The 12505-nt window shown below is 32.6% G+C and overlaps 1 protein-coding gene and 1 long non-coding RNA gene across 2 annotated transcripts; both read right to left on the bottom strand.

The window, feature by feature from the left end:
- Positions 1-498: 498 nt before the first annotated feature.
- On the bottom strand, positions 499-1701 carry LOC136815242 (methyltransferase-like protein 27). Its single transcript, XM_067071687.1, has 2 exons — positions 1231-1701; positions 499-855 (listed from the first exon to the last, which is right to left on the bottom strand). The coding sequence occupies exons 1-2, from the start codon at positions 1665-1667 to the stop codon at positions 564-566; spliced, it is 729 nt and encodes a 242-aa protein (XP_066927788.1). The 5' UTR covers positions 1668-1701; the 3' UTR covers positions 499-563.
- Positions 1702-9610: 7909 nt separating this feature from the next.
- LOC136815246 (uncharacterized) lies at positions 9611-10778 on the bottom strand. Its single transcript, XR_010847701.1, has 2 exons — positions 10703-10778; positions 9611-10476 (listed from the first exon to the last, which is right to left on the bottom strand). It is a non-coding gene; the product is annotated as an uncharacterized lncRNA (long non-coding RNA).
- Between the last annotated feature and the right edge of the window lie 1727 nt (positions 10779-12505).

Below are 12505 nucleotides of genomic sequence, written 5' to 3'. Positions count from 1 at the left end.
GAGAAGAGAAAAATGGAAAACTCTCAGTGTAATTTCTGTAATTTACTTTCCTAACTGGGAAACAGTAGTGAAAGCCATTGTGCGATTAGCTCGTAATCACATAATAACTCGTACAATTCGAAAATTGCACTCGTGATTTTTTTGTTTCGAATTTTCCTCGTCCTTTCGGACTCGGAAAATTAATAACAAAAAAATCACTCGTGCAATTATTATATTCGAATTGCACTCGTTATCATGTGATTACATATACTAACTACAGATATATAAAGATAGAATAACTAAATTGTAAATATCATACCTATTCAATTTATACGTTAAGCCAAAGAGGCAGATGACATGCGTTAGGATTGCATTTATAACAAAAGTTTAAAAACGAAAACTAAAATTGCTTTTTAGCCTTTGATGATGTTGAAGTTTGAAAGAATATCGACCTTCAAAGGTTCAAAGGAGCTTTGCATTCAAAACCTTACAGATGAACAAGAAGTGTGCTTCAAAGACTTTCAACTTGATTTAACTTTTTCCTAACAAGAGAGTTTATCCGTCGCTTAAAATACGTTGTTTAATCATAATATTTTATATGCTGAAATTCTGGCTTCAGTTTTTTTGTATCTTCCAAGATTTTGATCTCCAAGTTTATCATACTTTGGAATTAAAATACTTTTGGCTAATTTCCAGGTTCCGTTCGCTTCTAATTGGTCCATTCTCTTTTGATATCCATAATCAGTTAAGTAATGATCCCTGGTGGAAAAGATGATGACGGACCCAGGCCCCTTTGCTGACATCACCATCTCATCAAAGAGTTTCTTGTCGCAATGACCTTCAGCCAAAACTGCACAGCAGACAACAAGTCCAAACCTGACATAAAGACAGTAAAATGAGAGATCAGAATAATTTATATTATCATCAGTGACACAGTGGCAATATTTTCCAGTGGCGGTAATTTGAAGGAAACTATTGGGGATGGTAAATAACCTTTATAGATCTAAATTCTTATGTTTGAAGCTCGGAAAAACTATCAATTAATTAATATGGAATAGGAATTTCATTTTACTGAAACCATGATGCAATGATTTTGTCCTGGTAAAGGAAATTTGGAGAAATGGTTACCCGACCGAGTTTTTGTTCTAATGGTATACATACTGTTTTCTTTAAAAATTTAGTTAAGTTTGAGATTGTTTGCAGCTCTTTCAAACAAGAAAGGTTTCAAAAAAATATTATGGTCCGCCTTACCTGTTTTTAAGAATTTCCGGGAAAGTCTCAGGCTTTCCAAGCAACAGCTTGATTGTATCCTTATACGATCCCTTAGCTTTTGCCTTTGCCATCATACCAACTGATGCATCAACACCGACGATGTTCTTGAAGCCACCATTCTTGAAGAGTTGATCTCCAACAAGTCCAGTTCCACAACCCATGTCGAGAACTTCAATTTCTCCTCTAGTTGCCTGGTCTCCGATAAGTTCACATGCAATCTCGTTTACTTTCTCGTGGTCATGGTAACCCATTGTTAAATACATCTCTTCATAGCCTTCTGCTTCCGCATCATAATGTTCCACAAGGTCTTCGGCATAAGGTTGAGCCTTCCCTGACCATTGAGAAGTATGCTCTACAGCAGCTTTTACTCTCTCATTCACTTTGGTAACATCGATGATTTCTACTTTTTGATCCATCTTAAAAATAAATTTGATTGAAATTATAGTTAACTTGAAGTCTTATGATTTAATTGGTTTACACATTCTTTCAAAAGAACAAAAACTAAATACGAATACGAATATTAAGAACAAGTAAAGAACATTCTAAGGCTTTGCGGGCTCTAAAACACGATTACTTAGGAAATTGAACATAAATACTAACAAAATGGTGAAATCAGAACATGAACATTTTTAGGCTTAAAAGTCGAAAGTTTAGAACATCCGAAGGCTTCAAAAATTTTGGATGTTCTCATAAAAAATGCGTACTGCTTATGATTCTACATTCTTGTCTCACAATCTCAATTAAGTTTAGTTTGGTCTTCTTGATTCTTTGGTATCTTGGTTGAAACCCTGTCTAATTGCATTTCAAAAGACTTAATCTGCTGTCTTTACGTTTATAGCCTTGTCTCACTCCCTTAGTTGTTCAATTCTAAGGCTTCTACATACCTTTGCTTTGGCAATATCCCCGCCTCGCTAATCAAATTTATAGCAATTTGTCACTGTCTAAAAAAATCGTCATCTAAATCACGAAATTATTGCCAAGAAAAAAGGTGTTCACCAATGACATCATACATATCCCACAAGCGACCGATAGATATTTGAAATGAAAAAGCGCTTTCCTAGAAAACGACCATCAAAAATCTTCTCTAGTCTTCCCATAGACTGGAGTCGTTTATAATGCGTGTGATACTAATAATATCAATACTACTAATAATAACTACTAATAATAATACGGGATTTAGTTTGTATAAACGACTGGAAGAATCCGGTGTTCCAGCCTTATAGATACAGGGGCTAGCTACGCAGAAACTTGCGTAGCGAGAAAACAATTTATCAAGCAACAACAAACTCTCAAAACGAAATCAACTCAAATGAAAAACTTTCAATACACAAATCCACACATATTCTTTTTTCCCCAGAATTATTTTGAGCAGGAAAAAATTATAATTGCAATATTGACACTTTTCTTTTGTTTGGAGTTAGTGCACAAAGGTTTCTAGACGACTAAAATTGTTCCATTCATTACTTTTTGCTTTATTTCTACTATGTATAAATTAGTTGTCTAGCTTGCTAGACTAGTCTTCCCATGACTTAAATTTCTTTGTGCGTGTTGACAATTTGTGCAAGCAAATCACAAATTATAATTACTTTGAAATTTTATTTAAGTGTCCAGCTAGGCCTTTAAGAGGTACACCTTGTCAAAATTTTATGAACTCAGTTCACGATAAACTTCTTTGCAAATAACAAAATGCCCTCTTTAAAAAGATTACACGCTTAGATACAAACACGAAGGGTTGGTTTACATCTGTAGGGGAGAATCGATTAACACTCCCTTTATCGATAACAATTCAAAACATAAACGAAACAAAAGCTCTAAATCACTTTTACGAATTTTTTTATAAACATATTCGATCTTCACCTCGTTATTGCCATTGTTACAAGAGGTAGGTTTTGGTACCTCTTAAGACAAAGGACGTAACGAGGAGAAAATCCATTGAGTTTTGAAAAGAAATCGTGTAAATGATTTTTCCAATTCATTTTAAATGAGTAAAAACTTGGAAAATGATTTCGATGACGATGATGACAACTATACAAATTACTTTTTTGATCAAACTTTACTACGCAGCGTGAACTTTGTATAGTGTCTAGTTGAAATGTATAGACGGTTGTTGAATATAGAAAAACCATATTAAAACCACATTCTGTAATAAAATTTGAACCAATCAGAAAGTTTAGAGAAAATCAATTATGACTTACAAAGGAATCGTGATGGTATCAAAAGAAATCGTGGCATTTCTATTGTATTTCTTAATCGATTCTCTCCTAAATGTAAACCCACCCTAAGGCGTTTATCAGTGTCATTAAAGTGCTTAAGGAGCTTAAGGGTCGGTTTACATCTAGTAGAGAATTCATCAATAAATACAATGGAAATGGCACGATTTCTTTTTGTTTCATCACGATTCCTTTTTAAGTTAATTGGTTCTTCGTAAGCTTTGCCTGGCTCAAATTTTATTACAGAATGCAACGATGGTTTTTTTAACTTTATCTACACGTTTTGTTTATTAGAAAATGTTCAATTTCAACAATATTTTTCAATCGCTTAAAGATAGGTAGCTTTTTCCTAATGGCCCCCAAAACGGAGGTTTACAATTTTAGCGATTTCTCGAGATATCTTTAAGATATGAATACAAAATTTTGACCATAGCTTGAAAATGTGATTTAGAAGGTTTTGGGCATAAATTTGTTTAATAAAATTTTTACAATATACCCCTGGTTGTAAAAACGCAGGTTTGGGGCCCCCAAAACGTAGGTGCAGTTAAAATCAAATTATGAAGCCCAGAGGTAATAGGGGGAGAAACTATGAACATATTTGTGTTTCCCCTTAAATTTACGACCCAATGGATGTAAAATTTATGATTTTTATAAAATATTTCAAGATTTTCGATATTGCAGAGTACAAACTGAAAATTTAGAAATTTTCAAAATGACAATTTTAACAACGTCTTAATCAAGTTTCTGAAAACAAATCTCTTTTGAAAATAATTCCATTCATGTATGGAATATGCTGTGAAAATTTTAGAAAAACAGCTTAACCGAGACTGAAAATATTAAGCTTTAAAGGTATTTTTCCCGGGGGGGGGGAGTGGGTTTACCCACTGACGTTATGTGCGGCGTGCGGCGAAAAAAATGGCTTTTAGAATCACACCCTTACAGTGTAGAAAAAAATCGGTGAAATTCATACCCTTACAGTGCATTTTTCTCAAATTTTAAACTCTTTTAGAGCAAAAAAAATCAACATTTTCGAGCAAAAATTTGCAATTTTTCCCAGATTTGCTGAAATTTCCACCCTTACAATGCATTTAACAAAAGTCCACCCTTACAGTGCATTTCTGATATTTTGAAAAACATACCCTTAACCGCCACACATACCCGTCGGTCAATTTGCCTGACTACCCCCACCCCCGGGGTATTTTTCTCCTATATTTTGCAAAAAGAATGACAGAATTTGCCATTTTTGCTGATTCAGCGAAAAAATTTTATACATAATGTTAATTTTTTGTTATAAACTATTAACTCAAGCTGATAGGAATGGAATTCCAAGATTTTTTACTGTTTCTCATATTTAGAATTTTCGGTGTTATCAATGCTGATTCTAGGGCCCCAAAGTACTGGTAGACCTTCAAGATGCTATATCTTTTACCCATCCTCTAAAGTCACAGATGTATCTGCATTTTCTGAACGGCATTAGGTGTAGAAAGTTTCTTATACCCCATTTTCATAACTTATTTTCAATATCCAGAGCTAGAGTGAGTTTGCAATTTTTATCTAATTTTGGTGTTGAAATATTTCCTTCAGGCACAAATATGTAATTTTGAAGCTGTCTCAAACCATCAAAAACATGCTCATTTTTAAGCATGACCATCATTCTTTCAAAATAAACAAAAATCGTCTAATTCTGATAAATCTACAGGTCAGAATCCTCATTTTAATGACGACCTCCGTTTTGGGGGCCACGAAAAGTAGACACTTTAAATCCAAACAACAACAGTGCTCCATCAAAAGTGCTTAAAGGGACATAAAAGTAATAAAATGTAAACATTGCGCGAACCACGTGTCATTAAAGAGAACAATCGCCTGTCCAAAACAAACTTGTAAAACAATTGAAACATGTGGCATGTGGCATTTTTTTTGTATGCCGCTGCTGCATACGGTTTCTTTACAAATTTCGTCACTACTTTAATGTCCCTTTAAGGACGATAAACTGTGGTTTGTAAATATTAGAAATGCGGTATGATTCAAAAGATTATCAAAACATGAAAGTTTCATGCTATTTTTAATGGATAAAAGTTTTCCAACAACCTTCAATTCACGCATTCACATAATTCTTTTTCGCAATTCACACAATTTCTATTGACGCAAACTTTTCTGAAACACACATTCACGCAAGTGAAAAAGCCCATTCAGGTAATTTAAGCAAACTGTTGGAGGTTTTAACAATCAACTATGGAATTCCTTTCATCAGAAAAAGAGGCTTGAAGATTTTGTAAGGATTGCCAAACAACACACTCTCTGAAAGCCTCCAAATATTAAAAACATCCAAATTCTTTCAAATTTTCTTTACAGAGTCTTCATTTCCAAAAAATTGAACCAAAACTTGTTGACAATCCACTAAATGTTAAATGGGGAAAAAATCTCTCTAAGAGTCTGTCAAAGGAGTCTTTTTATTTTTTTCATATACTTTTTTAAATTTTTAATGAAGATAGTAATTTACCTTTCTATTATGAGTTATTCACCTCTTAGATGGACGAGATGTTGGTAGATCTTGTATTGAGTAGTCTAGGAGCCATCTTGTTCAAATCGTCTACGCTATGACACCCTGTATCAGTTATCTGGGACCCAGATGGTGAAATTTTCATCCAACACGCTAAAGCTCTGAAGGTCGGGAAAATTTTCAACATCTGGAAGGTTTACATTACGGAATTTTGCGAGACCGCGTCAAGAATTTTGCAGCGGGAGGTCTGGTAACCCAGCCCTCGTTTTCGGGGATTGGCGGGTCCAACCGAAATATTTCTACCTTTACGGGCAAGGGCTGTTGAACCCGACTGAGGATGCGGCACATCAAAGGCCGACTATCATTCCTCTCCGATGGGAAATTGGCCCGCTCCCTTTAGAGCTTTAGCGTGGGCGGCCGCCAATCCGCCATCGGAATATCAGATAACTGTATCAGTGACCCGATCAGATTCGCCTCGGTGGATAACCCGGTGAACTTTTAAGCCCCGGTGGGATAACGAGTAAAACTGGTCAAAATTAATCGAAAATCTCTAGGTCAACCCGGTCAAAATTTGAAAAAATATTTTAATGAATTCTCGGAGTAATTGTACTTTTCTTGTAGCCAACCAGAGGCTTCCATTGGCAAAATACTAAGAACAAGTTCAGAACATTTTAAGGCTTTGTAGACTCTAAAGCACCCGACTTTGTTATGAAAATTGACAAAAATATGACAAAACCACAGAGTGGTTGAAATAAGAGCTTTTACGTGTACGATTTTATGCATTTACTTGACAGGCGAACCGCACAATTTTTGACATTTTAGCACTTCCAGATCACCTAAAACAGGTCTGTTTTAAGGTTACTAAACAAAACTTGGCGTGATTAGTAAATTTTCTTTTTGCTTTGAAAAATGTGGTCGGGGCAGTCAAGATACCTAAATGTTTTATAGGGCCAATCCAAAGATACAGTAAAGGAATAAAGGAATACACGTTTTTTTTTATAAGAACGTCAAAAATTTTCGAAGCCTTCGGATGTTCTTAGTTTTTTGGATTTGAAGCCTAAAAATGTTCTTAAAATGTTCTTATTTTCAGCATTTTTTGAGCATTTTGATGTAATTTCTTAAGAAAATGCATGTTTTCAAGTCTCCAAAGCCTTAGAATGTTCTTAGAATGTTCTTAAACTTTTGGACCTCGAAGCCTTATGTTCTTATATAGTTTGTTCTTATAAAAAAAAAAACGTGTATCCCTGAAAATGCAGGGAAATATTTTTCTTTTGAAACTGCAAAGAAAAGTAAAAATACATTGAAGTAATCTACACGTTTTTTTATTAGAACCTAGTTTATAAGAACATTCAGGCTGAAATTCGTCGAAAAATTAAGAACATCGTAAGAACATGCCCAACCTCAGTTTGGAAAAAAATGGCAAGAAACTACAATTTCTTCCTCTTTTCAAGCAGTTTTAACCGAACTTAGGGATGGATTTTCTAAAATCGAGAGTCAAATATTGTCCAAATGTTACCAATTTTAAGCGCTCTTTATTTTGCATGATATTGTCGATTTAGAGTAGTCTGAAAACTTAAGAACGCATTTAAGAACGTTTTAAGGCTGAAAATTGCTAAAAAAAGCACATCCAGGGTCAGCCAAATTTTTGGTGTTCTAATAAAAAAAAAACGTGTATGCAATGCCATGAGCAAATTTTGCATATTTTCAATATCAGGGCGTCTGGGCGCTATCTTTTTCTTTCGTGAACTTCCAAAACTGACCTTTCCAAAAATAAAAGTAAAAGCTTTAACTCAGAAACCCCTCAGAAACAACCAAGCTCATACCACATATGACTATACATTCTAGATAAACCGAAAAAACTACCAAATCAAACCACATAGTTTTGAGTACAACAAAAACATTCGGTATTCTTTCTATAACCATGAATCAGGTTAGTCTAAAAAGCAGGAAATTTTATAAAAGGTTGTTGCTGTTTTCGCAGCATGCTATCAGTGGTCACCAATTCTTTGATTGTTGGGTAGCCGTGTATTTCACAGACTAGAGTAAAGAAATAAAAACTTATTAGGTGATAATCCTCATTGGAGCCAGGGGGTAAAACTTTGAAAAGATATTCTAACTATTCATTTATGATGCAGAAGATATTCAAAGTTTTAACTTAACACATAGACAGAGCTTGTTTCCTGCACTATTTGAACTGAAACCTTCTGATTAAATATAATTATCAAATGTAATTTCCTTACAAGGTGTGAATCCCTGAGTTACGATAGATGTAAGGCTTACACCTACTAATTAAAGTCTATTCACGATAAGTGTGCACTCTTTTTTCTTTTACCTATAACTTTTGAAGTAATTCTTCAATCTTTATAAATTTGGTATCATTGGAAAGATATTAGTGAGTGGAACAATTTGAAATAAAAAAATCTTTAAAAAAATTCTAAAAATGAAGATGAAAATGAAGAAGAAAAAAAGGAAGATTTTGTAAACTTTCATTTTTACTGGAGAGATTCTTTGATCTTAGGAGATCATCACTGTGAAAAAATTTCATTAAAATATTTATTCAATATAAAGTTATGATACAAAGTTAATAAGTGATTGACCCCAAAAAACAGCAAAAAACTGCAGAAAACAGCGTTTTTAGACGTCAATCAGCTTATAACTTTGTTTGATATCTTTTGACTGAATGATTATTTTTGAGAATTTTTTTCACCGTGATGACGCTCGATGATCGAGGATTCACTTCAGTGAAAGTGATAGTTATAGCACTTTTCTACAAGATCTTTCTTTTTTTCTTCTTTATTTTCATCTTCATTTTTAGAATTTTTTTAAAGGTTTTTTTATTTCAAATTGTTCCACTCACTAATATCTTTCCAATGATACCAAATTTATAAAGATTGAAGAATTCCTTCAAAAGTTATAGGTAAAGGAAAAAAGAGTGCACACTTATCGTGAATAGACTTTAGGTATAATCAGGTATAATTAATTTACCTTAAAATTAAATCATCCTTTTATGTTAAGATTACCTATTGTTCCAGATTGTTCTGATTTTCTTTTTGAGTCTTTGTTAGAATGTTGGGGATCTAAAGATATTCTCTACTTTTCATCATAAAAATAGTCTGGACTTTTATAGTGATTAATGGATTTTTCAGAGTGTGAGAAGAAGAAAGACAAGATGGCAACCGCACTCAGTAAACAGAAGTAGATTTTAGTACTTTTCAGGCCTGGTGGAATAAATGTTAAATTGGGGGAGGCTAAAGATTCAAGATAAGATAAAATTCGGTAGGAATTTGAGAAAAAAATCTCATTTGTTCGACACTGCATGAAAAGTTGTCTTCTCTAACGCAAGATATATGACGAAAAGTTAACTTTTCTCTCAATTTTCTTGTTTTGAAATCATTGAATTTTCTTTTGTGCGAAAACAAGTAACAGTGAATCTTCACTATTTCTCGAAAAGCTTAAATTTTCTAAATATCGACATAATTAACTTTTCGATGTACAAAATGATTACATTTTTAGCCACGAAAAGTACTACTTTTCTCTGAAGTGAAAATATAAGACTTTCTCCACGCAGTGAAGATTCACTTTTACTTGTTTTCTTGTCCATGGAAATTTTAAATTCAAAATTGAGAAAAGACGAACCTTTTTTGTAAAAAAAATAACGAAATTCTTTTAATGAAAGGAAAGATTAACAATTTATTATTTACGCATTTTCGAAAAGATGCAGATGTCTAGACCAGAAATAACCAACGTTTCGTTATTGGGAATATATATTCTAGCTTAAAAAAATACTTGATCCGCTTCATTTCATAACATTGAAAAGGTAAAAAACTTCTAATATGGAAACATTAAATTTCTGGTTACTGTAGCGACAATTAGACGCGAGATTAAATTCGATAAGATATTGAATTATTAAATATTCTTGGATGATTTTCTTCTTTAAAATTAAAGTCAATATTAAAAAAATCATATTAATATCTATGTACTCATAATTCTTGTGCTAAAAATCTAAAGTATGCCTTATTTACATAAAATGACATAAATTAATAAGATAATGTAAGATAATAAATCATGATATATAATTTTTAAAACAATGGCAATAATTGATATGGTATAGAAGGAGCTTATAGGGTTGGGGGGATATTCTGACAAAATTTAACATTGTAAAGCATTTTTCGAATTTAAGAAATAAGATTTAGGTTACGGTTCAAGAAATTGTATTGGTATAAAAAATGATGAACTAATTAATAAAAGAAGTACAACAATTACTCCTTCAGTTGTATATCGTTCCTCTTTTCCCGAGGGTTCTCCGATTCTTCGTTCATTGAAGCATTGAAGATGTTTCTTTTGTTGTGTTGTCGAACAATCATCTTTACTTCTTTTTCTTAATACCATTTATTTCTTGGTCTTCTGATGAGACGATGTTCATTTTGTGATAAGTTTTCTCCACACGTCTTTGACATTGCACAGAATTGATGTTTCGGCTCCCACCGCCGAGTTCGCGATACGTTTTTCGACTTTCTGTAGAGAGAAAATGATAAAAATTATACTCTACTTTTTAAACAGGATTATCAAACAGATTAATTGTCCATTTATTTTTATTAAAAATTGAATTGAACTTTAAATTGAAAATAACTAGTAAAAATCCAAAATGACTTGAAGATTACAAAAAAACATAATAGCAAGAAAGAAATTACGCGTTTTGGACAGGTTACTTTAAAAATAACTTGAACGAGTGAGTACTTACATGATCATTGCATGGCCTCTTTAGCATTATTGGCGCATATTCATCGCCAAGTCTTTACTTGTTTCACTGTAAAGTTCGTGTGAAATGCATATTACAAGATTTCGTGACAAATCAAATTTCTTTCCCTCTTTTAATTTCTGCCAATTAAAATCTCTTTATCAACATTTTTCTATAAGAGACTTAATTGGACTGCAATTGAAAATATCGTAATTTCTCCACAATTATAAATGTGTTAACACAGGGTCCCAAAGGGAATGGTGTTGTTCAGTTCAAACAGCTAATTGTAATTTTTTGATGAAACCGCCGAACAAATTTTTCAGCCTTTGAAATATCGCCAAAAAAGAGAAACTACGAATCGTTCTTTTCTTCCATCAAGTTAGAGCATTCGAGTTTAATTTTAACAAGTTTAATTAATTGAACTGTTTTTAGGAGCTCTTCGTACACACCACTGCCCCAATTTTACGAGAATTAGTTAACGCAAAAGCTTAATACTACACGTTTTTTTATAAAAACAAACTTTATAAGAACATAAGGCTTAAAAGGCCAAAATGTTAAGAACAAGTTAAGAATATTTCAAGGCTTTGGGAACTCAAAAACACCCGATTTCTTACGAAAATGGCCATAAATACTCATAAAATGGGGGGGGGATAAGAACATGTTAAGCACACTTTTTAGGCTTATTTCCGAAGGCAAAAATTTTGGATGTTCTTATAAAAAAACGTGTATTCATGAAATATCAAAATCAAATTGTTTTCTTTTTATATACATTCCTGATTCGTTCTGTATGTAAAACTCGTCAAACTCACTGACCATAAAAATTAATTTTGGCTGATTTGCAAAATATCTAATACATCCAAAAATTTTATGCCATCTATAATGTAAAATACAGGCTTAAATGCAACCTACTAGCCGTAAGCAAAGCGTCACAAACGCTGCGAGGCCCAAAACAGTGAATCGCTATACATTCAAAAAACTCAAACGAAACAAAGGTAGCTGTCGAAGTATTATACTATTTTCATTTTATGAAAGAATGCCTCAAATAAATTGTTCTTCTTTCCTTCTACAAAACACCCTTGCATTTGATTCAAATATATAAGGAGTAAAAATTACCTCGCATTACATTTGTCAACTATAATGAAGTAAATCGAGATTAAGACTTAAATAAAAGATCTTTGAAAGATTTTGAAAAGTTTTGCAAGTTTTACAAAAACACAAATTTTTAAAAATAATCTCAAAATAGAATGAAATGAAAGCTTAAAGTCATGTATAATGAATTTGAAGAAGATTAATTTGAGCATATCCAGTTTCCAGCCCTTAAAACAAAAATCGTTTCTAAACATCTCCAATTAGTCTAGTTGTAGAAAATCTGGTGAAGATGCTAAAGCACAATGCTTCAAAGCCAAGAAGGGGAGGATTTGTAAATCTTTTTTAGTAGATTGACAAAATGTATAGAAAATATTTTAAACTTTTAAACTAACACGAGTAAACGTATCGATGAATAGATTTTACCGGTATTTTTGTAAAGATTAAATATTTCCAAGAATAAATTCCGGCGAATTTTCATCAGCTATAGCCTCACCTAAAACTTTTATGTTAATAATGAATTAATGAGTTAATAATTTTATGTTAATGCGTATAAAATCAAAAAAAAAATTTTGCATACAATGCATTAAAATCAATAAGTAATTGAAGAGGGAATCTTCATACACAACTATTTACTAAACTCCATTGAGACACCCCTGTTTCAAGACCCGCCGCTGGATAAACAATTCTTTCAAAATCCCAATGGGGATAGAATTTATA

The sequence above is a fragment of the Clytia hemisphaerica genome, unplaced genomic scaffold (assembly GCF_902728285.1).
Source record: "Clytia hemisphaerica strain Z4C2 unplaced genomic scaffold, Clytia hemisphaerica genome assembly, whole genome shotgun sequence".
In the NCBI taxonomy this organism is placed as follows: domain Eukaryota; kingdom Metazoa; phylum Cnidaria; class Hydrozoa; order Leptothecata; family Clytiidae; genus Clytia; species Clytia hemisphaerica.
Note: the sequence above shows the minus strand (reverse complement) of the source record. Positions and strands in the feature narration are given on the sequence as shown.